The 28,000-nt window shown below is 35.9% G+C and overlaps 3 protein-coding genes across 6 annotated transcripts in view; 2 read left to right on the plus strand and 1 right to left on the minus strand.

Moving 5' to 3' along the window:
• The first annotated feature begins 68 nt into the window (after positions 1-68).
• Positions 69-11,377, plus strand: LOC125681466 (CD63 antigen-like). The gene is made up of 7 exons (XM_056155842.1): positions 69-183; positions 2,763-3,038; positions 3,185-3,262; positions 3,468-3,575; positions 8,355-8,534; positions 8,806-8,889; positions 9,068-11,377. The coding sequence occupies exons 1-7, from the start codon at positions 130-132 to the stop codon at positions 9,149-9,151; spliced, it is 864 nt and encodes a 287-aa protein (XP_056011817.1). The 5' UTR covers positions 69-129; the 3' UTR covers positions 9,152-11,377.
• An 11,493-nt stretch (positions 11,378-22,870) lies between these two features.
• Positions 22,871-27,952, plus strand: LOC125681458 (uncharacterized). Its single transcript, XM_048921568.2, has 4 exons — positions 22,871-22,948; positions 23,667-24,062; positions 24,229-24,341; positions 25,292-27,952. Exons 2-4 carry the CDS (start codon positions 23,667-23,669, stop codon positions 27,639-27,641), a joined length of 2,859 nt encoding a protein of 952 aa, XP_048777525.2. The 5' UTR covers positions 22,871-22,948; the 3' UTR covers positions 27,642-27,952.
• The window catches only part of LOC125681467 (tubulin polyglutamylase complex subunit 1-like), a 33,703-nt gene continuing 33,367 nt past the window's right edge, over positions 27,665-28,000 (minus strand). For all 4 annotated transcript variants that reach the window (XM_048921587.2, XM_048921585.2, XM_048921584.2 and 1 more), the window contains one exon: positions 27,665-27,993. In XM_048921587.2, coding sequence (XP_048777544.1) covers positions 27,976-27,993 — 18 coding nt within the window. In that variant the 3' untranslated portion in view covers positions 27,665-27,975. The remainder of the gene's footprint in view (positions 27,994-28,000) is intronic.

Below are 28,000 nucleotides of genomic sequence, written 5' to 3' on the forward strand. Positions count from 1 at the left end.
ATGACAAAGATGTTTTGTTAATTTCAAGTCAGTTTAAATTGACCAACAATAGTATCTCTTAAGACACATAATAGAACACTAATTAATTATCACTCCTTCACATGCATGCAGAAGAACACGTAAAGAATCATGGCTAGTACCTGCACACGTGTTTTTGTTGTTTTTACCAACAGTGTATATGTGGTAAGAAACATTTTCTTCATAAAATAATTCACTTCACATTCGTCGCTCATGAAAAGTTTAAAATTCAAAACATCCTCACGGTTATTATTTATTTGTATTGCGTTTCTTTAAAGGTTGAATTGTTGTACTAGCGGACTGGTTTCCTGTTTTGTTTTTTGTTGTTGTTTTTTTTTTTTACAAATAAATTACACGATTTGTTTTGAATACTATCTCCTGTCTATTTTCAGTATCAATATACATGTGTAAAATAAGATATTTGTCATTTTCTTTCATATTCAAAATAAGTCATTTCAGATGATTTACAATAAGTCGTGTCCAAAACTATAAGTTATCTTTCTTGATCCGGATTGTATTGCTCATTTTCTGATCACGACAACCACATATTCTCTTTAGAGAAGTCGAGAGGCATAGCCTTCATCGACTTCTCTTCGCAAGCATTCATGTTTTGATTCTGGAAAACGTGTAAATGCCAGAGTCGGTGACGGTTTATGCTTCGACCGACGTTTCGACTCAGATGTGCCTGGATTTACGAAACAGACAAGTTGTTTTCAAATATTTAACAGCAATGCACAAAACCGTCACAAGGAAATCAAAACTTACTTGCTTTTAATCCATTTTCAACATGCCCCTGTCCCGGGTTTAAATCACAACTTTGATTACGTCAGCCTGCTTTTCTCTTAACTGGCCCCCTATTGTGACAGCTCCCAAGACCAGTTAACGTAAACCCGGGACAGGGGACATGTTGAAAATGGATTAAAAGCAAGTAAGTGTTAATTTCCTTGTAACAGTTTTGTGCATTACTGCTAAATGTTTGAAAACAACTTGTCTATTGCATAAATCCAGGCACATCTGAGTCGAAACGTCAGTCGAAGCATAAACCGTCACCGACTCCGGCATTTACACGTTTTCCAGAATCAAAATATGAATGCTTGCGAAGAGAAGTCGATGAAGGCTATGCCTCTCGACTTCTCTAAAGAGAATAGACAGTCACACTGCTACACTAAAATCATTGAAGCCTTTACAAGGGAGATACAAAGTGCGAGAAAAGGGAACCTTTAGAGACTACTGACTTCAGAGTGTTGTTTAGGTTAGAAAACGTGAGAACACTTGAAAAAATGATAGAAGTTGGAATAGAATTTCAGATTAACAAAAAGTGGGATAATAACTGTCCCCTTTCTGAAAGGGGACATGTGCTACCCTTCTTTCCAATGCTCCTGATCATGTATGTACTGCATAATAATAGTGGGATAACAGTGATTTGGAATAGGGTGTCTTTCAAATTGAGTAACAATATCCAGCGACACTACCAATACATGCCCCACACAGACGACTGTGCGTATCAGCACCGTGTGTTAGCGTACTTAGTCCTGGCTATGCTAGCCTCTACTGTCATTGGTTGAGTACCATCGCAACAGGGGATTAAATGGATACCATTTCCTGCTAAAAGGTGTTTAGAAATATACCTATGTGAATTCCTGTAATTAGAATGTTTGGTTGAAAATGGATATTAAAAATCGTCAGAACTGTAATGCAAATTCTCAATCCTGGTGCCACGTCAAACCTAAGTTGTGTAGCTTGGGCAGTGACTGTTCCTTCGTCAAGCGCCTGACATTGAAAAGAAAACAGCGGTCATGGTAGGCGTTGGCACGATAAAGAATCCTCTATGTTACGTTCCCGAGCGCCATGCTTAAGTCCTGTCTGTAGCCCTTTCAGTAAAGCAAGTGACGTCTCTATGCGAGAGGAAAGGTTATAAATCAACATCGAAAAAGCATTTTTATGATTAGAAAACAATATGAAAAGAAATTATCAACCTATTGTTCTCAGCTTGTTGAGCGAGAACCCTGAGATGAGAATCCTACCCCTTCGATGTTATTTTGTAGATATTTCTTGCATTCCACTCCGTTGACAGAGCGTTCGCTTCGTAACCGGAAGGTCGAAGGTTCGAAAACCACTCACGCCATGACCTTGTCCAACTTAAGACGTAAATATAGGTAGCGATTGCTTCTTCTCCAAACGATCGGTATTCAGTGACCATCAAGGGTCTTTCAGATATGACCTTAAACACGGGAGGTCCCGTGACACGGCAAGTGTTGGCACCTTCCCTGATACGGCACTGAGAGCTAAGCATAGGTTTTAATTTGTGGTACTTCGCCCACAGCTGGTGACGACCCAATATGAGTGAAAACTTCTCGACGGGACACGAAACAAATAACCACCCATTATTGACAATATATCAGTATAATTATGTTTCTCATTAATCTTACTATAAACTACATGGAAGTAGCGATACCTACAAAATTACAAATCGGGTTTCGGACAAAGCAGACCAGTATATCTTTACTCTCTCAAAATGTTAAATGTTCCACTGCACTCTTACTATTGTAAATCCTGAAGTGTTTATAAGACTTTATTTCTGCACAACTTACGTCAATTTATACGCGAGGAAAAAAAAATGGCGAACAGGTGACGTTATTGCGAGAACTAAAGCCACGCCTAAGAACTCTGGATCTGTAATATTCCATCCCTATAGAAAATGCTTCACCGTTCGGGTGATAACCGTATACGATTTCTTTTGACAGGCCCTTCTCTTGCTTCTGGTTGCTGCAGCCCTTACAGTAGACTTTTTAAAGATCCCTGATGTTCTCACAGTGTACAAGGGCTCCGTCATCACCGAAATAAACGACGTCATCACAGCCACCGGTTTGGGGGAGGCGGGTTACTATGGAGACCGTGACCTGATGATGTTCCTGTCTAATTTTCTGCTAGTCATCTTTTTCGCTGGATCGCTGCTCCTGGCGGTCGCATTGACAGGCTGTTGTGGCGGATGTTGCAGAATTTCTGCTATCTCCAAACTGGTATTTCATAGATGCTACACATTGAACTGGAATTACTTTAAGATTTAATATACGGGTTTCATTGGGTAATAAAATGGAATAAAGAAATGTCATAATCAAAAATTTTGAATACTAGAAGAAATTTCCTAGAGCCGCTTTCTTTGCAGTATGCAGTGGTTCTGATTTTACTGTTGATTGTGGAGGTTATGTTTGTGATTGTCGTCTATGCCTTTCCTGATAGCCTGGTAAGTAGCACGCAGTGTTGATAAACAAGAATAATTGGACAACATGGAGGTCAATTATTGCACCTTTTCCACAATATAACTTGTCTCATGACCAATTAACAAAGCTAACACATTTTGACTTCTTATAATCTCACTTGTTTTATGATTAGTTTACAAATTAAATGTGTCATGCATTCTTAACGGTCATCATTTGCTTTAACTGTAGATGATGGGTTCCATCAAGTCTTCGATGACATCAATGATCATGTCTAGATATCAAGGACTCATTGGAAACAGTACTGAAACCTTTGGGTGGAACTTCATTATGACCAAGGTATGGTTTGTCATGTTACAGAATGTTTTCAAGTCATGAAAGGCTAAATTATGTTACTTATGATTGGCTGGGGTATTTGATTAAACAGCAGTTTACAAAGTATTCCTGACGTCATTGTAGGACCTCCGTGGCCGAGTGGTTAGAGCATCGCGCTCAAAATCACCTCTGGTCGGCGCGGGTTCGAATCCCGCTCGCGCAGGTCAGTGAGAAAGTTTCCCAGTTTACTTTCGGGAGATCGGTGATATCTTCCCAGGTACATCTTATCTGGGCTCTCTCTTCCACTAATAAAAACTGGGCGCCAACAAATAACTGAAAAATTGTTGAGTGTGGCGGAAAACATCAATCAATCAACTGACGTCATTGGCTAAGCACTTTTCTTATAATGGGCTATGGCGTGATTCGTTATGATAGGTTAGATAATAAGAGTTTTGTTATTATGATATTTATAATCACATATTTTGTTTTGATAGGTTAAGGTACATTGTGGTACCTTATAATAGGTTTTATTATCATAAGTTGACTAAGGTACGTTTCTTTATCATGAATGACTAAAAACTAACGTACAGTGTATGATATGTTTTTATGATACATGTAGGTTATTTTCCTTCCGGGATGGGCTAAGATAGTTTTCCTATCATGATAGACCACGGTAGGTTTTCTTATCATGATAAACTAAGGTACAGTTTTATCATATTAATTTAAGGTAGATCGATATCGATCCTCGTGTGATGTCATAGGTTTTTGCAAAAATCTTTATCAAATTAAACGTTGCGTATGAAAGAAGTATATCTTTCAGAGGAATTATATTGACTGAATAAAATAAAAAAAAATTTTTATTAAACGTTTAAAAATGAAAAAGTTTATATTTTCCATAGATGATCAATTATTTATAATAAAAAAATTATCGAGGGCAATAACTCCTATGCTGGTACTTCCTCTGCTGTATGCCTATCATACAATGTTTTCCCTAATATCTAAAATTGATTTATACATATTTAGAAATGAGCAGTTTTAATAAACTGCTGACATTACAAATTTTCATTTTAACAATTTTTTATTATTATCTATTTTTATCATTCTGTTTTATTAAAATGTTTGATTTTCTGATCTTGACCTATACTTCTGTATTAGTATGTCTGAAAGGTGGAAACATACTTATTTTCGTTGGTCATTAATTAAATTAAACTATCCGGTATATTGAGTGGAAATTGATACAGTTTATTCCCCACTTTCAACCATTTATATTGATAAGTCACATGAAGGAGGAACTACCTTAAGCTACATGTATGTTTTGTTATCAGGCTACTTAAGGTGTGTGGTATTTCCTTTCCTATAGAACTAGTTCACGAAACAAAAGTTTACAAACATTTTATCTTTAAACTATACAGATAGATAAGTAGTTATATATATACATTTCACGAACTGGGGTCCCTAAAGAGGGTAATGACAAAGCATTACTAAATTTAGATAAAAACAAATGGCTCTAATGAGCTCAAGCGACAGGAAATTAATTTGCGGATATGGTAACGAGGTAAACATACATGTAAGAGTGTGGGTTTGTTTATCAGTTTACCTACTTTTCACCCCATATTATGCAAATAAGATTCTTCAAGTGTCTTCATGCAAAGGGCTAGTGCGCTACAGGCATTATGCCAAATGCTCTTCGTATATCATTTGAACTCTTTTAATAAAGTTAATAATTCTGCACACATATCTTTATGGTCTTCCTTTTATTATGTGTACATTACATACCATTGTTTGGATAAGCTGAAAGAAATGCACTGTGGGATATTATCGTTATGCTTTAAATGGGTGTTTCCGTCTATTTCCATATACTGCTTTCAATTCAAAATAGTTGTCTTGACGTAAACACTTCCCATTAACTAATCAGTCTGTTCTCTGGAATTTAATTAGGAGTTTTACCTCTGGGCTGACTCGCACTTATATCCGTCAAAATTACCGGTATTCTGTTGGATCGGAATGATGTACAATATTGTACCTTAACCTTCTTTAGAGAGATATAATTAACATTGTACATATTGTTATAAAACAAATTACCTCTCCTTTTATATCACTTAGGGCGTATGCTTTTGGCAAATTATAATGATCTATGTATTTTCAACTTATTAATACTTATAATATCAAAACCACATATTCTTTTGCATAATTTATTCGTGTCTTGCTTGTCGTATTAGTAATGAAGATTTAGTGGATGAGAAGATTCTGTACGTTAATGTTGTAATTCAATGCAGTGGTCGTGTGATTGTATTATCTACCCATCAGAGAGTCCTTGAATCAAAGCAACGAAAAATAGCTATCTTAAGTATTATGATGTCGTGTAGCACGGGATTCTCGTTTTAGAGATTAAAACGTCACGTGTCATGTCTGTAACATTTTTTATTCTGACTAGTACGGAATCCGCTGTCAATACTACAAAAAGCAAACAGAACATTGAACACAGCAGTTTATGCCCATTTTCAATAACTTTCGTGAATTCAGAATGATACACGACCGATGGAGAATATCATTACGACGTCTCTTGGTAGAAAAAAAAAATGAATACTGACATTCAACGAAAAGCCAAAATAGATAGGAAAAGCGTGTAAGTTTAAAACTATTCTTGAAAATCCGATTACATTTCATTATTAATGAATCATTGGTTAACAACAACCATTTACAGCTCAGTCATATCAACAACCTGTGCTTGTTCCTTTGTCAAAGATCTATACTACGATGATTTATTTTGGCATGAATTATCTCACTTACGAAATGCTTCTTTATATCGGCATCATCAATTTACATGTCAACGTTCATGTGATTTATGTCCTAGGTGAACAGAAAACCAATTTTATTCGATAAGTTGTTTTTCTTTATAATAGATTGTCACCTTTAACACACTGAATGCCACTTACATGTTTCAGGCGGAAACATTTGAGATTCCGGTTCATGATATTGAACACAAATGAATGTCTAAGTAATCTGATTGACCGTGTGGCATTTACATCATATTTCGACTCCATGATGGGAATTATGACACCTAAAATGTTTTTGCAATGAAATAGGATCATGTAGTACTTCAATGGCTACATGTATGTCGAAAATGTTTTGATTTATACATTGAATTAAGGGGCCTCCGTGGCCGAGTGGTTAGAGCACACAGCCTCTCGCCTCTGGTCGGCGTGGGTTCGAATCTCGCTCGCGCCGTTAAGTGTGAAGGTTTCCCAGTTTACTGTCGGAAGGTCGATGGTCTCTTCCCAGGTACTATTATCTGGCTTCTCTCTTCCACCAATAAAAACTGGGCACCACCAGATAACTGAAAAATTGTTGTGTGTGGCGGAAAACATCAAAACATTACTAACTTGATGATTGTTAATTTGTGGGAATTAGAAAGATGGTATTAATTCTCTTTCACAACTTAAATATGACCTTCGTGTGACTATTAGCATGTATGTCTTGCGTATCCCTATTTAATATAACTTGAATTGCAAGCATTTTGCGCGTATTCGTATTTATTTGTGCCTTTGATATCTTTACAATTGTAATGATAGCTATTTCCTGATGAATGCGCTTCAGTTGTGAACATTGCGCGTATGAATTTTGATAAATATGGTACTATCAAGTAACAAGCAAAGGTTACTTGGCAAGTCATATTAACTAAGGCACATAAATATGTAATTATGGTAGATAATGACTTTTATGTAACGTGTTAATTGGGTATGTTCTATGTGTATATTTTGGATAGGTAAATTATGGTAAATATATGTTTTGTACAACATGTTAGATTTGTTCATTTCACGTTTGATGGATGTTGGGTATGGAGAATTTTCTGTTTGAGGCCCCTACTTTTTGGGATGCTTTATATTGGTATGTTTCTTATCATCGCTGTCTTGGGTGGTTCCGATCAGGCAAACTGAAGATGAGGTATTGTTTTGTTTAGGTCCCCGTACTTAGCATATTACATGGATGACCAATCACAGTGCGCCGTTAGGACGCTTTGGTCATTCCTCTTTGTTTGCTTGAAGTGCAAAGACTGCTCAAGTATTTGTGTACACAAAGAAAATTAATTTGATACCCACCCTCCACATCCTCCTTTGTAATGCCCCTTTGATGCTAGTATGTGTGAACTGTTTTATTTTGTAAAGCCCACCTTATTTGATTGCAGGCAGCTCTATTTCGATATTTCATTATGTGTTGTAGGGGGTCAGATTGCATAATCATACCTATGTGATACATGTGTTCTTGTATTTTTGTTTTCGACTCATTCTGACCCCCACTAGCTATTCTGTTATATAACTTCGTCATTTTCAAAATAAATGACATTTTTTCAATTCACATCACTGTCATGTTTTCACTGCCATTATCAAGTAACAAGGAAAGGCTAAATAAAAGAATGTAAGAATAAACTTCCCTTTTGAAAATACATGAGGGTATGAACTGCAACACTTCACGCCGACATACTTCTCGTGAAACGCGTATGCCGACATGAAGCGTCGCAAGTAATACCCTCGTGTTCAGTACTGTAGATTACCCCATCGCCAAACGCTCGGTATTTAGAAGTACGGATATGACCTTAAAAACGGAAGTCCCGTATCGCGGCAGGCGTTGACACGTTAAAGAACCATCGCTGCTACGGCCGTAAGCGCTAAGCATAGGTCTAAAGTGGTACTTCTCCTACAGTTAGTGACGTCTCAATGTGAGTGAAAATTTTTCGACAGGACGTAAAACAAACAAACAACCAGCCCTCCTTAATGCTAGCTTTTCCTGTGTCTGACATTTCAGTACGACTGCTGTGGTGTGTATGGGTACAGTGATTTTAAGGAGGCAACAAACTGGAACTCACAATTGGTAGTCGGAGGTACCACTTATACACTGAAAATTCCAACTTTGTGTTGTGATCAACTCCCTACTTCCGGCGACTTGACATGTGCAACTGTTACATCCGGTACCAACGCTAATAAGGTATACATGTAAAAGATAATTTCCACAAAACTTGCTTTTACTCAAGTTCGCTATTTTTATTATTGATATTAATTCTATCATAATTTTAGACCCTCAGAAAACTCGAGGCATGTCGAGTGCCTTAACAGAAATTTGGCAACTTCAGTCGATAAAATTGTGAAACCTTCAATGAGAGATGAAAAAAGAAATGATGTAAATGGGAGAAACATAACACGTAATTTGTAAGCATTGTAAATGTCTGCATCTTCTTTTCACACGTTTGCTATGGAAGGGCTGTTTTGAAGCGCTGTGGAAGGTATCGGGGGGCAGTCTTCCCATTGCCATTCTAGCTCTAGGAGTGGGGCTGTTTTTACAGGTGAGTGCGCTTATGTGTAAATGAAAAATGAAAAAGTTTGTAATAATTGTTGAAATGCAATGATTTCATCTTGTTCGAAACTGTTGATAGATATGTGACACTAGAGGACATGCAGCTGTCGATATTTTGTAAAGCTGTGAAACAGCAAGGTACTTATTCTTGTGGGTATTTTTTTCAGATTTTGCTCATTATAGCTTCCTGTGAATTATCAGACAAAGACAGAAAGGGAAGAGTGGAACCATTCAATGACGACAAACGATGATTGAAGTCCACCGACTGCCCCATCTAAACCTTTCTTCCTTAAATACAATGCTTCTTTTTTTTTTTATCTCCATTTTCCTTTCAAGTATAACTCAATGTAAATCTTAACCAAATAAGGATATACAGTACAAGATACACATTGTCCAATGTTTCTTTTTCTAGGTTATTAAGGTAGCATAGTGACATCAATCATGCACTCTTTGAGTTCCCAGTTAAACACAGCATGTTACAACTTAGGTATTTTACACAAAACAAACTTCTTACAGATTTTCAATTCAAATGATTAAATTTCTGCTATTTTGATGTAATGTGGACATTATTGGTATATACATGTATAACTGTTTTATACTATTAGAATAACTATGTGACACGCATATATATTTTTCACACATGTGATAATCTAAACACCTTTGAGTGCAATAAGTATTTAATTTCATGTACTATTAATGCAAAGAAATCAACTTTGTTAATAAATAGTTTTATCTCTGTTTGTACGTAAAAGTGGATTTTTTAAAAAATTGTTGAATGTGAAGATTCTATTTTTAAACCCAGAAATGTTTTACGTGAAATTGAATGTATCTAATTTTATTTGTGATCCCACTTTCGTTGGCAACACAACTATAGTTACATGTACATTTACCACAAACAGTAAATTAAAATAAGACATTTACTACACATGTACTTATAACAATGTCATGGAGTGTTTGTGCTCGTGTTATAATATTTTATATTGAATTGTATTTTCATAGTGTATATTATAATATAGTGTATCATGTATTGTATATTGAATTGTATTACAGTGTACAGTGTATTATAGCGAGAGCCAAGCATAGATTTAAATTTGTGGTACTCCAGCTACAGCTGATGACGTCTCAGTACGAGTGTAAAATTCACGAAGGGATTAAAAGAAAGAAACAAACTTTGTTGATATTAGAGGAACTTCTCTATGATAACTCTTTTGTTTTCAATCTTCCAGCTATTCCTCTACCTTTACCGGACCACATTACAAGCTGCCAGATTTGTCGTGCCGTTTTCCCACTATTTACATTTTCATGGAATGTCTTCAGTAAGAGAAATGTAATATCTCGTATCAAAAGTGTTCATACTTGTTCACCGACACTGGATATTTCATTATATATTCACATTTCTTCACTTTACTCATTGTCCTACATAATTGGATTGTCTCGGATGATTAATTGGAATACAATAATAATCCATTATTCTTTTTTCATAATGATTCTGTAATGATTACAATCTTAAATAAATTCAGATAAGTATATTGAGACAACATAAAACTGGTGATCAATCAAGGCCTTGTTGCTTTGTCATTTCTGGATAATCTTTCTCGATATATCGTGTCAGAACCTTTCCTAATAATCCGTAAATGTCATACTCAAGAAACATGTCTAAAAGGTCTTGGAGTGTATACATGTATGTGCTTTAATCATGCATGATATTCAATAGTGATCTGAAGCGTGACATTCCGATGGCTCTTTGGCAGAAAACACAATTTTTCGTATGTTTACATTTTCAATGATTTTATAATTTTGAATAATATCATGATAGATATATTTTTTGAAATTCTATTGATATACATTTTCTCATGAACGTGCTGCAGTTGTAAACAGTGCTCGTATGAATACAGAACTATTTGATAAATATACGAGGTCTATTCTAAAGACTGGGATTTCTGACAGCAGAATGTAAATCTAAACCATAAACATTTTTTTTTAAATCATGAGGGTACTGCGTCGTTTCTTACTGGCAAACTTTATGAAGCACTGAAGCATGCTGGCGTGAAGCATTGCAGATTATTTGTACAGTATATGATATACCTCGAGCCTCTTCATACGGCATACATTTCATGGAGCGCTGTAGAGAGACTTGAAAACTGAAAGAAATTGGTGTAAGTTTTTGTTGTTATGATTTTTAAACATTATGCAAAACTTAAGGAGAGAAATAATTTCAAAATGTACATACTGACAATGCTAATAAAGGTTGCATACTTCATTCTAACGATCCGGCATACTCGGGTTAATCGGCGACACACGATTGCGAGCCGGAATTGCACACGCATCCCGCCGGGTAAGCCGATTGAGCCGGAAAATTTTGATAGGCGAATGCGGCTTCAAGCTGGCGTCCTCGGCTCCAGACAGTATTATCGAGAGTGGCTTTTTCTAAGACATAATGTTTTAACCCAGGTACACTGGTGAAATAAACATGATTTGTAAATGTGTTGGTTATTTCTATGCCAAATGTTTATATAGTTGGTCAACATTTTCATTATTGTACATTAGTCGGGTCACTTGATTCCAAGCGCGTCGCCGGGTATATCCGACTCAGTTCGATTCGGCCGGATTTTATCAGAATCAAGTATACTTAAGTATTTGTAAGATACTTCCGGGGTATCTTTGTTTATTTTGGACATTCTGTTAGTCTGCATCATCCCGACGGTTGTGTATACGCCGACTCCCCGCATATACACAAACGTCAGGATGATCCAGACTTACGTTCTGTTTGCTTGGTCGAAGGAGATTAATTGAAGAATATCTTCAACATCACATGAAAAATCAGAGACATACATATATATAACAGAGATAAAGCAACTCCTACGGTGGCATGTTTACCGCTTAAAATACATGGCAGTCCCACATATAAATCGTTAATTCCTATGATAAAGTGATGCTGATTTAAGTTTATTTCACTCCTATCATAAATTGGAATTGAACGTAACAAGTTCTGAAATGATTTGATGATCAGCAAATATACTATGAACATAAAAGTAGGCAAATCGTAAACATTTCCTGAAATCTCGCCGATTTTTCCAAGTCCGGATTTTTTAAAACTTCACTTTCATTTTACTTAGAAGTGAAACATCTTATGAAGATATTTTATCTTGAATGTTTTAGTGATAAGATTTGGAAGGTTTGAACTTTATATCTTTCATTCTCAAGTCGGATTAGGATGTGCACTTTTACCAAAAAAAAAAACAAGGGACCGCGAGATAATGCGAGACTTGGGGAAGTTGCTGATCTCTGGTATATATTTCTCTGATGATGATATAAGCAGTAAGGATAAAAAGACTGTAATGGATACAATACGGCTGTTGAACTACGAAAGGCTTCTGCGAATGTGAATCACTAAGGAGCAACAATTATGGAATAGTCTCGGATGATTTTTATATGTCACTGTGGAGATTTTCGTTGACCAACTTTGTGACGTCATAAAAGAGAAGTTTTGTGAAAAATATATGATTTTGATTTTAGTTTCTTATTAGTTCATTGAACTACGAAAAATGATGATTTTCAGAGAAATAAAAGAAAAATGAATATTGTTTGATAAAAAAATGTCATATTAGTTAATATTAAACAGCATGTAAAAGAACTGAAATTCCAACTTGTAACAATGTCCGTTGAATATAGCCTAATAATGAAAATCAATTTGAAAATATTAATCAAGATATCTTCAGAATTTTAACTCTCGTATTTGACGAAGGGATTCGTGTCAATTTCTTAATACGTTAAATTTTATTTTAATTTTCTATTAAAATATCACGACTCTTCCTAATTAAGATAATAGGGGTTATTTTTACAGCCTGACTATCTTGTTATTTACAGCACTCGGGGTTATTTCGTGTTTGTTTTATCAATATGTTCAGAATTGGCCAACAGGTATATGGGTTATCATGCTCGCCTGTTCAATCTTGTTCTGACGGACATTCCACTCACAAGTTTGGAACAACAACCAGTAGCTCACAGATAAATCGCTGTTTTAACAAAATTAATTCAATTAAATTTTTACATTATGATATGCTATTAAATTGATTTCACAAATTGCAGTTGCGTTGTATTTGACGAGAGGTTTTTTCAAGATAGTTGACTGATTGAATATTCTAATGAAAGGTGCCCCCCCCCCTCCTAATGATGACTCTGGGTGCAAACAACTGAATGAATTTAAGTTACACTATATGAAGATACCTCATTGAAAGTCTTTTCTGGATAAGAATTTCTTGAGAAGAAGATTGTAAATGCATTCTCCCAATTTCCTGATTTTCCTCTCCTTAAAAAGTAAATATTGCCCTTTATTCAAAGAAAACTGTCCTCTTTACTTTATTTTGTTTTTGTTTTGTTTTGTTATCTTTGGTTGAATCGGCTTGGTGGTTCTTAGCAGACGATGACAATGTGAACACCCTTACAGACTTTGCTTAGGTAAACAGAAATTGCTTAGGAACACCCATTTGAACTTAAGTTCAGGTGAGCTAAACCTGTAAACAGATTACATGTATGTAAATTTCACAGGAAGTGAAGGTGAACTTCACTTTATAACCAAATGTATTTCAAACCTCAAATGTACAATTCAGTGAAACAAAATGCATGATCGTGGTGTATGGAAAGTGTTTTGAACTATTAAAAGAAAATTGAAGAATGACAACATTCACATAATCAAAGTGTGAAATTTAGAGATAATATGATGCTGTTTATTTCATCTTTAGAAAAAATAAATGCTTGTTCTCTATTAAAAGAAAAGGCGTGTGTACTAGTACATACAATATTGTAAATATCCATTTTCGGTCGGGTTGCACAACGTGCATCCGGTTTATAGTATGATGAATGGCGGGCGGACGGACGTCCCTGTAATAGGGTACCTATTCTCTAACTCGTCGTCGGAAACCCACGGTTGGTCGTACTTCTTTTACCTGCCGTGGGACACAACGCCTAGGTAATTTCGCTGGAAGGTGTGTCTCAGCTTCTTTGTGCGATTGGTCGCTTTACCATTCCTTATTGCGATATTCAACCAATGAAAAAAGCCCTCTATTTCCAGTGTTCGGGAGGATAGAAAAACATGGCATTCTAAGCGAAAATTTAAACAAGTTACAAAGCTTTCAGCGAGATGCTTTACAACTTCTTTGTCAGTTTGTTTTGAAATCAATTTTATTCAAAATATAAACGTACCTAACAACTCATCCCTTTCCTCCTTCAGCTGGTCCACTTTCGTGACCATTGACGCGTTGAATTTGCATGCCCGATTTAATTTATTCGTACAAAGGCTGCACAAAATGATGCATCTGTTGGAAGAAAGTTGAGGCACTCTAGAGCATAGCTGTACTGTTCAAGTACAGTTTTTGACGACAGAGCCCTATAACCCCGATCTTTGATAGTGGCACAACAAAACACACACACACACACACACACTTTCATGGGCACCGCCATTACTCATGACACTAAGAGTTTCGGGAATATTTACGGTCATTCCCAATGGTCCTCGATATATGACGTAAGGTCATCTATTTTGATGAGCTACCGGGGTATGTGAAAATACCGGCTTTGTGTACCACGGGAGGTAAAAGAAGTGCGACCGACCGTGGTTTTCCGATGATGACTCTAATTTGACATTCCTCAAACTTTGTACAGTTGTTATGGACACATTGAAGATGTGCATGTGTCTTTTTTTAAAGTGATCAGAAATTTTTCGAAAAAATGACATGTAGTTGAACATTGTCATTTTTTAAGTATGTCTTGAATAGACGATACTTATTTTGTGTAATCAACCCCTCTCACTTGACATACCTCAAACTTTGTACAGTTGTTATAGACATATTGAAGATGGGCATGTGTCTTTTTGAAAGTGATCAAGCGTTTTCCGAAAAATCTACAGGTAGTTGAACTTTGTCATTTTAAAGCACGGTACCTATTTTTGTTATCAACTCTTCTTACAGCATTTGACATCCTTCAGACCTTAAAGCAACCCGGTCATTTCTGTTCGTGAATCTAGTTTTAATTCGTCCAATATATTGTTTATGGCATAAGCAAGTTAAGAACTTTTTAACAAACTTTTAATCATCTAGGAGCAGTTAATCAAGGTAATGCATTCTCTAGACTTTTTCTAGCTGAGAATTAGGTCAAGAGCACGATGCATAACAGTTGAAGATACATACTATTAGTTATATGAATATATGTGACACGTATATATTTAAACCCGAATGAATTGGCGGCATCAGTGGAGGAATAAGAAACAGAAGTGAAAATGAGAAACACTTACGTAGCACTCATCTTAAGAAATTTTTGCTTATTCATATTTTGTTGCATACTGGGACAACCATTCAAAAACCAAGCCACTTGATAAGGAACTATGTCTCGGTCATTGATGCAACTGCTTTGTAAGGTCCAAGGTAAACATTTTGTGGTGTGTTTTATTTTTAGAAAACAAAGTTCAACGAAACAAGAATCAAGTAAAATGCATGAATGGCATCAGATCGGGAATAACTGTCTTTTTCTTACTAATTTGTAACGGTTACCATTAATGTTGATCTAACTATCGCAAACATCAGTTTTACCGGCTCCAATATTTACGCGTCGTTAAACTGATTTAACAACCGTGAATTCGACATTATTGGCTGCAAATAACAAAACTACCAGAAAATCTCCCTTTGTTCAAAAGTGATTTTCAAAAGAAAAACTTCTGAACTAGTTTCTTTATTCTGAAACAACTGTACAGTCAACTACTACAGAAGGATGATGATAAAAATGACAAATTGAAATTTAGCGCTTTAACTTTCAATTTACGTATACTACATACCCGTAAGCAATCAAATTCATTCTGAAGTATTTACATTGATCATTATTAATTTTGTAAAAAGATGTGACGTCACAATTCTTGATTTTAATTAAATTTGTTTCCGAAGTGAAAACGACACAGTACAATTAAATTTCAACATTAGGAGAAGAAACCGTTGAATTTGATTGATTTGATTAATGGTGATTATTTTAGTCTTCATGATAGAATTTCATATAAAAATTATTATATACAGGGAACAAAAACGACAAAGGGATTTACTCAAGCTTTTTCCACGAGAGCACGGGCAAATTTCCCGATATAGTCAATAAACGTTTTCTTGAATATGTTTTTCAAGTTTATGGAGCGCCAAATTAACATAAATTTCAGTTATTGCTCTCTTTAATTGAATTGATGCGCGCATTAAATCAATTATCGCTCTCATCAAATGAATTAATGAGCGCTTCAATTCAATTATTGCTCTCATCAATTGAATTAATGCGCGCATCAATTGAATTAATGAGAGCAATAATTGATTTAATGCACGCATTAATTCAATTATTGCTCTCTTCAATTCAATTGATGCGCGCATTAATTCAATTAATGAGAGCAATAATAGATTTGATGCGCGCATTTGTTCAATTATTGCTCTCTTCAATTCATTTGATGAGAGCATCAATTTATAAAAATATTGCTCGCAATTATTAATTTAGAGCTCGGTATAAATAATTTGATGATCTCTTTAATTCAATTGAAGATATCTTTAAATCATTTACAATGCTTTTGTATAAGGAATTAATGCGCGCATCAATTCTTTTAAGGAGAGCAACAATTGAATTAAAGATATCATTAATTCAATTGTGGATATGTTGAATTGAAGATATCTTTAATTATATAGTTGCTCTCTCTGAAAGAATTATTACTCTCTTCTGATGAATTAAAGATATCATTAATTCAATTGAAGAGAGCAATAATTGAATTAATGCGCGCATTGAATCAATTATTGCTCTCATCAAATGAATTAATGCACGCATTATATCAATTATTGCTCTCTTTAATTGAATTGTAGCGCGCATCAATTCAATTGTTGATATCATTAATTCATTTGAAGAGATCATTAATTCAATTAAAGCGCACATCAATTCAGCTGAAGAATTAATGATATCATCAATTCAATTAATGCGCGCAATAATTCAGAATTGAATATATCATTATTTATTTAAAGAGATCTTTAATTCAATTGTTGCGCGCATCAAATGAATTGATGATATCTTCAAATAAATGAGTTTATGTTCATTTGGCACTCCATACAAGTTCTATGTGTTAAAGTGAAGAAAACGAACAGTGGTTCATCTCATAATTCCTATGAAGAATACAAAATTAAGTGCAGGGCGAAAAACGGACTCCTGGACACACCAGAGGTGGGATCAGGTGCCTAGAAGAGTAAGCATCATCTGTTGACCGGTCACACCCGCCGTGATCTCTGTATCTTGATCAGGGAAACTGAAAAACGGAGTATTCCGTAGTCAAAATCGGGATGTAAAGAACGGCCTAACAATTTGTCTGAAACGTGCCTAACATCATTCGACCAAATGACAGGTTGTATTTGTGAATTAGATCGTTATAACGATCATAGAATTTAAACGAGGCTATTGAAACACTGGTAATATCAACTTATTTTTCCATAGTGTGTCTCGATTTAAAATCTGGTCACACGCAGAACATGCTCTTGCGTATCGAATCAGTTGAGACACAAACACCATATGCATGTGATAATGGAATATTGCTACATAAATATGGGAAGTTGACAATGAAGAATCTGAAGTAATCCCGTTTGTCATTAAGTTGAGTTGTTAGTTTGCCATTCATTACATGTAGTATATCTATTTCTAATTCTAGAAGCCAACATTTGTTTACGTCCATTATTACTTCTTCTTTTTTTTTAAAATGATGATTTTATAAAGACCTGTGACGTCACAATTATCTAGTCATGTCAGCAGAGTTAAATTTGTTCAGACTTTTTCTAAAGAGCCAAGGCTCAGTAATAGTCCGGGTACTCCCTATTAGAATAGAGAGGCAAATTATCAAAATATGTAATAATGTACATTAAATATTATGAAAATTCATAGCAAGCAAAATTGCCATTCTTGGCCTGTGTAATGTCAAAATTTAAAATGCTATCTACAGTATCTGTTTGTACACAGAAAATGGTCGTCACGATTATGCGTGAGAAAAAACAATTAACTACTGAAATATCAATGCAAATTATGATGGGATGCGAAGCAGAGACACATTTACTAATGACAGATGCAGGAAACAAATGTCATATATCCCATATCTAACATATTCTGTTAACAGACGCCTAAAGTTAGAATATTTACATGTACCAAAGGCTTTACATAGCTCTATCCCCAGGTTTATATATGATAATAGCTGTCTGTTTTCAGGATCTGTATAACAGAATAACCCCGAGACATTTGGTTTTCAGTTGACAGAAATAACTTGCAAAATTAATTTTTTTCATACATTCTTTTTGTTTTTTGTTTTGGTTCTTTTTAATATTGTGTGTTGATCTTAATCAAAAACTTTAATCAAATTTTGAAAACGATATACATTGTACATGTAACAACCTTATTTTGATCTTTATCTATGTTTTTAAAGATTGTAACAATGTCGTGTTGACCTTGATCGAAATGTTTTATTCTATATTGTTTTTAACCAGATGATTGTTACTGAACACTTATACAGGTTGATGTTCAATCTGATGAGCATCACGGGTTTTTATCAGTAATTCATACTAAAATCACGAGGTTCGCTTTCCGTGCACTACAAACCCAGTAGTAATAGTAGTAATATTCAAACTGTGAGATGATGAGCTCCTTTTTAAATCCAAAGTCTATATTTATAATGCTGTCGAAGTGTCAATTTAGCATACAGCAAGTCATGATAGGGAAGACAATTTCCCCAAGGCCGACCTACGATAGTAATAGGATACGCGCAAAATACTCCTAAATAGATAAGAAGGGAACAAGTTTTTTTTTTTCTAATTTCAGATACACTTATTATTGCCTGTCTGTAAGTTTTCTCTACCCAATAGTTTTCATTGTGTCTCGTTTTGTTTTCTAATATTGAATTACATATAGTTTTGGTGATCAACATCACAAATTTTGCCATTTACATGTATGCATCATTTTTGTAGACCACATTGAAATGAAGAGAGATTTTTGAGATACACAGTACATGGACATTCAACTCGTATGCATGATGTACTCTTTAATCTCAATAGTACACGTATCAACAAGCATAGATGTTGTTTCACAAATGACATAATTTAGCCATGTTTTGATCGACATAAGATCCAATTTCTGTCCCAAATTCTTGATCCAATTCCATGTTAAAGATATATCAAGGAATAATTCCTAACGGGAAAAAAAAACCGTTTTGGGTCGCAGGTTAGGACCTAATTTATAAATCAACAAATGTATAAATTCTAAATTCTGCGATATGTACCTCGTCGGTAGAAATTAAAAATTCTTCAAGTGAAGTACAATTGCTAATGCTCATATCATAAATTGTCTGGATATCTATAAATTGTCTGACACTGGCCTACTACAATATGTACCTTTGAACATTAAAAGTATAAGGCCCATACTTACACCATTGAGACTCTAGGTGAGAAGTTAAGCTGTTTAATAGAACACGGTATTAGTTAAATCATTCGGAAACCATATTGTTCCCAACTGATATATATAGACAGACTCAAAGTACTGTAAAATCAGGTGGTCCAAAATATTAACATTCCTTCAAATTGGAGATATTATCAAAGTTGAGCACAAGGCTGCAAAAATACAACATTGTGCATCTTAAAAGTTTTAACTACAGAAGTGACTACAGGTGCTAACAATGATGGAACCAGGCATCAATTATTGCTTTATATGTCATCCCTCACAAAATAAGCATGATGGTAAACCCTGGGATCAAATGATATCCTAATTTCTCCCCAATGAAAAGTGAAGATAACGAACAGTGATCAATCTCATAACTCATATAAGCAATACAAATTAGAGAGTTAGGCAAACACGGACCACTGGATGTACCAGAGGTGAGATCAGGTGCCTAGGAGGAGTAAGCATCCCTTGTCGACAGGTCACACCCGCCATGAACCCTATACCTTGATCAGGTAAACGGAGTTACCCGCAGTCAAAATCAGTGTGCCAAGATCGGTCTAACAATCGGTATGAAACACGTCAGACAACATATGACCCAATGATAGGTTTTATTGGCAAGCTAGATCGTTATAACGACCATAGAATTTGCGAAATGCTGACTTAAAACTCAAATGCATAGCAACAGTCACACACTACTGGTAAGGCAAAGCCACTAATAGACTATGCGCAAGAATAGTTTGTACCACCAATAGGGCTCACTCAAAGTCAACCAACCCTCCGCAGAGGTGTGTACCATACATAATGAATAACAGACCTGCTAAAATAGAAGACCAGGATCATTCTGTGACAAGCAAGGGCAACTACAATCTAATTAAAATAAGATGTTGGATCCGCTCGCTAGGCTTCAACAAACATTCAATGATTTTGCCAGCGGTGATTTCATTGGTCAATCGAATTTGACCTCTGACGTGACCCTCTACGGGATGTTGTTAGATGTTTGTGTAGCGAGTATGCAAGCGGATCTGACATCTAATTTCAATTAGATTGGGACAACTACACACTAATGGTCAATTCATAACAAACATCAATACAATACTCAGTCGAACAATAGCCCAGCTGCATGGGTATTAGTTGTAACAAAAACAAACAGTATTACCCAAGACTCACAATGCAGCCACTATAACGGATGACCGTAAAGTAATACCACATAGCTAGTCGTAATGCAGGCATGACCCTTCCTATCCATAACCGGAAACAAGAAACAGAATATTCATAAAAGAATATATCAAAAGCTTATTGCAACCCAAATAAAAGGAATATGTTGTCTTGGTTGGTTGTAGATTGTTTAACGTCCTGCTTGAGAATTTTTCACTGGTATGGAGACGTCACCATTGCCGGCGAATGGATGCTTGTCGTAAGAGGCGACTAAATGGGGCAGTCCTTCGGATGAGACCGCAAAAAAAAAAAAAAAACAACAACCAAAAAAACAAACAAACAACAACCCCCCACCCCCCCCCAAACGATACCCAGTGTTCACAGCAGGTGTGGCACGATAAAGATCCCTCCCTGCTCAAAGGTCGTAAATGTCAAGCTTAGACCTAAATTTTGCAGCCCTTCACCGGCAATAGTGAAGTCTCCATATGAGTGAACAATTCTCAAGTGGGACATTAAACAATATACAATCAATCAATCATAACGTCGTTGTAAGAAAGGTCTTGATTTGGTCATATGTAATAACCAAAGTTCTTGGTTTATCACGGCAAAAGACAGCGCAGGATTTCACTCCCTTTTTAGAAGGTATTGTTTATCATAATCTCTAGCCCATGGTCTTACCCCTATTTGCAACATTTAATAGTATGGTTATATTTTAACAGAGGACTAGGGGTGAACGAGGGCTGAAATTGACGCATACAGTAAAGGTACACCAATTTACGTCTGAATGTCAGCGACAGTTTTAGCTTTAGGGCTGCATTTGTAGGCGAGATCCCTAATCGTATTGTTAGGATCATACTCAGGAGAATTTTTCAACATTAGACCGATGGACAGGCAAATACGTAGAAAAGCTTCGATAAGCAGTGTACCGATTGAAAACCAAAGATATGTAATTACGACAATTTCGCCGATAGAATTAACAAAATGATCTCATTGATAAATGGTTTCAAAGCCAAATGATTGAACCCTATTCTTGTAACGGGAAAATGAAGAGAGTTTACTCAAGGAATGTCGCTGTCATATAAATGTACACACACACACAGATATATATATATATATGTATATGTATATATATATATATATATATATATATATATATATGATTATATTCACATTTTATTTTTGAAAGTTATATAATTACGCTCTAACACTCTTTAATATTGTTCAATACATAATTTCTAATTCCGATATTATCTCACGAGTATTTTGTTCACGTTATCATGAAAACATTGATAACAAAGGCGAACCAACAAGGGCCACCTATTAACAACATACTGAAGAATCGTAAACGTTAATGCACAACAATGACCTTTCACCTTATAAAATGAAACTTGAAACCATGATTGATGACAGAATATACAATACATGAAAATAACGCACGAAAACGAATTATACATAAACACGACAGGATCTTGAAGACAAATTCGAATATCCCATCGCAACATGTCCAAACTAAACGATGATATATCGTAATATTTGCTTCTTGTCAACTTTCCATATACTTCTCTTCCTTTTGCATGCCATGCAAAAATCACATGATTTGCAATGGGGACAATTCGTCTACCAAAGGTTTGTCCTCGTTTTAAGGGCAAAAGAGTCAGCATCCAAAAGAGGCGTGTCAAGATAGAACCAGTCAGTTCATTCCATTAAAGATTATTACAGTACGACACAATCTCCATCATATTCTCAAATTTGTAATTTGAACATGTTTGGAAATATTCAACAATACTGTTAGCAGATAAATATTGGACTTATAAGACATATTCATTCACGGAAATGAAAATTCCATTAAGCACCCGATTCATTTGTCCTTATTGATGTACAAATTTCAATCCTTATTGTGACTTACGAATGGAGAAATCCCCACTTGTATCCAATTTTGCGTTTAGAAATCAATAATTTATTCAAAAAACAATATAAGGAATTAAATTCTCAATTTAAGTTAAATTATGTTAAAGCAAAAAGGGTAAAACTAATCATTTGATTGCTGAAAACATTATTTATAAGTATAACATGTACAGTTAACGTTTAATGCATCGGTATGGAAAAAATAGTCTATTCCCCCAAAATTAAAAAAAAAATGAATCGATCTAGAAAACACAATGTAATTGTCTCATTACTCCGAATAATTCAATGCTGTCTTTCATATTACCTTCCATTACATTCATATCTAAACTCAAGTGTCACTAAAAAAATAAGGCAGAATGAAGAAAATGTGGTTTTAAAATGTGAATAAATTGTTGACAAGCGTGGATATTACGCTTTAATGATTTATACTTCTTAATTATAAATTCATATTACGCGTCGTGTAATCTCGTCATGATTTCCACACTGTATTTATTTTAGATCTGGGGAGCCAAGGGAAGGTAAGGATTTATTTTTCCCCCACTTTTCGATCTTTTCTTTTTCGAATTTTTCAAGAAATAAAAAATTCTTTTTAATCATTTACGAATAGGCATTTTGACCACTTTTAGCGATAATCTTATTTCGTAATTCTTTCTTTTATCCCGAAATCTTTTAAAAAGCCCATTGAATGAGAAAAAAAAAATGATTCAATTGAAAATCAATTTGATTATCTTACCATTTACTTGAAATATGCTTTAAACGTTGACATATGATAAAGTGAGTAACATTCATACGCGTACTATGTTATAATTATTGAATGAAGTATCTAATCTATTATAATAGACTATATACTAAGATGTGGGTAAAAGTACATACATTTCAGCTTTTCTAACACTATCCCAACACAGCTTAAAATTAATTATGTGCATTGAAATAACAAGTGCCGGGCAGATGAGTCCCGGCGTCAAGCCATTAAAGTTATGCATAAGTTAAAATAAGAAACTTTTACTTTTGACTAATTAACACACGAGATTACCTGATATCGTCAGGGTGATTGATTTGTTTGACAGATATATATGACGCCTCATGATTATCGTGCATTTTTTCCAAAAGATAACATGGATACAAGTTCGTGCTTAAAATTTGGAATGAATCAATTAATTATATTCCTTAAGTCATCAGCGAATTTTCGTTTACAAAAAGTCATCGCATCGAAAATAATTTAAAACATATTTTCAGATGCGGGTTACTATAGGAATACTGCTGGCCCTCAGTGCTTTGGCACTCGGAAAGATAGAGAAGTTGCGCATGCCCAGAGATCTATGTAGGCAATACACAAACGTTGGGAAACAATACAAAGCGAAAGGGAACACCAAAACACAGCAAGAAATACAAGATCTAGCTCTTAAACAATATCTTTGGACTACTGAAACAAATCGACCACACAATCGTATTCCGGACTCCACTACCAAATGGATTGAAAGTATAGACAGAGAAATCTACAACGTAGCTAGTCAAGGCAGAAAAAAGAGACAGGCAGGCTGGTATCGCGGGGAACGCAAGGAAATCCGAATGCTGAGTGACGGAGAAAGACAGGAAGTTTTCAATTGCTTACAAACACTTAAAGATACAACGGTTAGTGAAAGAACCAACTTAAAACTTTAGTGTCCCTAGCATTTTAGTGTGAAATTCTCAAATATCTTCTTAATTTCTTCTTCGATTTAAGTTTGAATATGCCAGAGTCTTGTTGCATGATTGCTTACCATCTATCGTTTGAAACGTTAATCTGTCTCTTTTTCAGACAATACAACCTAACGTATACGATGCTATTGCTAGCATTCACCAAGGGGCCAGTATTCCAGCTGCCCACTTTGGTTGTGGCTTCCCGGGGTTCCATAGAATTTACCTTCTCAGGTACGCAGTCATACATTTAAGATTTTTTAAGCTAGTTATAATTAAAATAACATCCTTTGAACCGCTCGGGTGATTCGCTTCATGGGGGTCTGCGTAGCGGATCTAACCATCTTTTAATTAGATACTGAATTCTAGACACTGATCTCGCTTAACAAGCATTTGGCGAAATCCAATTTTCAAAATTTATATATTCAGTGTTTCTCAGGTATATGTGTTCATCATACAGAATCACCATTAATAAAAACAATCGACGGAGGTACCATATAGTTAGTGTTGCATGTAATATGACAATCTCTACCCAGAGTTATCGTTCCTTACACTCACATGTATACGTGTGAGCAAGGAACTCTGGGTAAAGATTAGCAATATGATCTTGCATGCACAAAAAGTAACCTCAATACCAGCAGTGTCCCGCCAAGATCGACCACGGACAATTATATCGCTTGGGTTCGAATTTCCAGTTCTGTAATGGTAAAGTCGAACCCATGCGATATTAAGCGGAGGAGGGCGGATCACATGACCAATAATGGAGAATGACTTGAAAGTGAAGTCATCTCTCCACAACTATGTTTACATGTCTTCAGTTGGAAATATATAGTTGAAAAATATGAATTTGAGCACGTCAAAAAAACTGAAAATCTAATTGGATACATTTAATTTTGAACATTTATAATTTACCATGGTGGCAATAAATACTAAAACAGTATGGGAACGATTTCTCATATAGTAAATTTGGAAATCAAGTATTTAATAGTATGCCGGCGTTAAGCGCCGCAGTTCAAACCCTCATGTATTTTCAATAATGAAATTCATTTCTTAGCTAACATTAGTTTATCTAAAAGGCTTTACCTCCAGGCTTGCTTTTAACCCATACCTCTTTTTCTCTGTCAATGTCTGGTACAGACACTGTTACTGTTTTTTAATTAATTCATAGAACTTGTTAATTTCAGATTAGAGTGGGCGATGAGGCGATACTGTAGTCGTACAATAACCATTCCATACTGGGCAACCAATCTGGATGAAAAACTCAGCGACATTGCCCTCTCATCAATATGGTCACCCGAGTTCTTCGGAAATGTTTTTAATTTTGTAGAGGAAGGACCATTTGCCAACTGGACTGATAGCTCCGGAAGAAGATTAACTCGTAATATGAACGTAGCTGGGTCCCTTATAAGTGATGACGACATTGAACGATTGGTAGAAGGAAATAATCATTATCATGATATATTTCAACACCCAGAAAATAGAAATCTAGATAATACATTAGAAACAATACACGTTGGGCCCCATGCGTTTGTAGGAGGAACATTTAATCTGTTGAATCGCGCAGCATATGACCCGATTTTCTTTTTCTACCATGCATTTGTAGACTACTTATTTGAAAAGGCTAGAGAAAGCTTCAGACGGCGAGGATTTAACCCTGCTACTGACTACCCATCATGCAGAGGTGTTCACGATTCACAGGCCCCAATGGCCAATTTTACGTTTTTCAGAAACATCGACGGATTAAACGACATCTGGACAAATCAGTACTTCTATTATGCCGATATCCCAACTTGTTCAGCACGAAATCGAGACTGTGGGTCACGGCATCTAACGTGCGTGAACAGAAGAGGACAATGGGGATGTCAACCTACCAGAACTAACTACATTTTCGATGTGTCACCAGAGGTGCGTATGGCATCTGCAGCACTAGATCAGCAACTTCCCGGACAGCGGTTCCTAGATACGAGAAATACTAGCAGCACTGGATTAGTTGGAGTACCAGATCCAATTGCACCAAATATTCACCATAATCCTTGGAATCCAGGTCAACCAAATGTCGAACCACCTGCTTCTGTTCCTGGGCCATCTGTTGGTAGCCCAAATACAGATCCTCAAATTGGAACCGGTGTTGCTTCACCGCTTGGAACTGGCAGCAACACAATAATTCAGTTACCACAAACAGACCCTGTTCCAGGACCAACTGGACTTGCCCAAACACCGAGTAATCCCAGTGTCCCTAGCCCAGTACAAAATGGAGCCGGTTTGTCTCATTTTGGAAATCATATGGTTCATTCAATACCGGTACAGCCGAAATCTCCACAAGGAAATTTGTATACTGGCGTTCATTCAGCGTTTAATCCATTTGAGCAAAAGCCAACCCATAGCACAAGTAATGTTGGCGGAATGGAATTACCCGTGATTGGCAATGTTGGTGGGATGGAGCTGCCAGTTCTAGGTGCAGCAAATAATGTAAATCCATTTGAACCAAAAGGCCTTAGTCCACCAAAATCTGGCCCGGAAATAATTCACAACCTGAAATCACAAACCGTTACACAGCAACCACCTGTAGTTGTCAATCCGGCACCAGCTAATCATGGAAGCGTTGGAATAGGACCACAACCAAATCCATACACACCACCTCCCAAACCATCAACCATAGCACCCCAGCCGCCAAAACCACAGGCTCCTTCCATCATCTCCAATATGAATCTCCCTGGAAATAATCAAGGTTCAGCTGCCGGAAATTTCTTCAGCTGGCGACAACAACAACAGAATTCATTTAGCATAAAAAGACAAAAACGTAGTGTACAAAACAAGTGGCCTTCTCCGTTGGAAACTGAATGCAATTCATGGATACACCAAATGGCATATCCAATACAAAATTCATTTGAAATTGATGGTGTTGCAGATTCCTCCAAATGGCTCTACGTGCCAGTCTCCGTTAAAGTGGTAAGATCACCCAATCGTACGTATGAAATATATGGATATAGAAAAGGTGCTAATTCCATGTATGATATTTATGATCCACAACAATCTAGACAATTTCAAAGAAGAGTGAGCACTCACGCGATGCCGCAGAGAAAGCATTCATCAATAAGCGGCTCAGGTGCCTCCCAAATCTACCTAAAGTCGGACGGCTTATCTTACGAAGCATCATACGTGGACTACGTCGTTGTTGATGAACGCTTGCCAATATCGGAGTATACAGGTTTTGTAGCGATAAAGAACCCGGACTTTGGAAGATCAGACACGCATATCTCAGTATTTGACTCGTTAGGAGAGATATGTAAACCAAGATGTGCTACCTCTAGATCGAGGTCCAACCCTAAGTATCGCCCCTGTTCTGGAGTAATTCGAGCAGATACATCCTCTCCAGATATGGCTTTCAAAAGCATTCCCGAAGCCATGTTGTCCATGTATACCATCAAAGACCCATATCCTCCTCGCATGTACAGACCACCATATCTTGAATTCCTTTGTGAAAACACAAACACTTTTTACTGGGAAGGATGTGAGAATGACAGATATCAATAGAGAGAAAAAACAAAGACTGGAACTTTTACATCAATAATTTATAACGTAAATATCGTATCTGGTGATTGTAATTGGATATACTCTTGGAAATTTAAATCATGATAATTTGAGATATCACCATATGTTTGACAGTCTGTTTCTGTCTTGAACTAAACATGTCACATGATCAGTTACGTAGGCAAGAAGAGTATCTCCGTTCTTGTGTTGCATTGACAGGCGGTCTTCGGAGGAATTTTGTATGCATTTGTCGTAAAATGACAAATAGGGTGCTGTTGTACATATGTAATTGCAATAAACTAACGTAAACTGTGCGTGGATTCTGTTTCAGTCTGCATTATCTCAGTCTCTTCACCTGACAA

Source organism: Ostrea edulis, chromosome 2 (assembly GCF_947568905.1).
Source record: "Ostrea edulis chromosome 2, xbOstEdul1.1, whole genome shotgun sequence".
Classification (NCBI taxonomy): domain Eukaryota; kingdom Metazoa; phylum Mollusca; class Bivalvia; order Ostreida; family Ostreidae; genus Ostrea; species Ostrea edulis.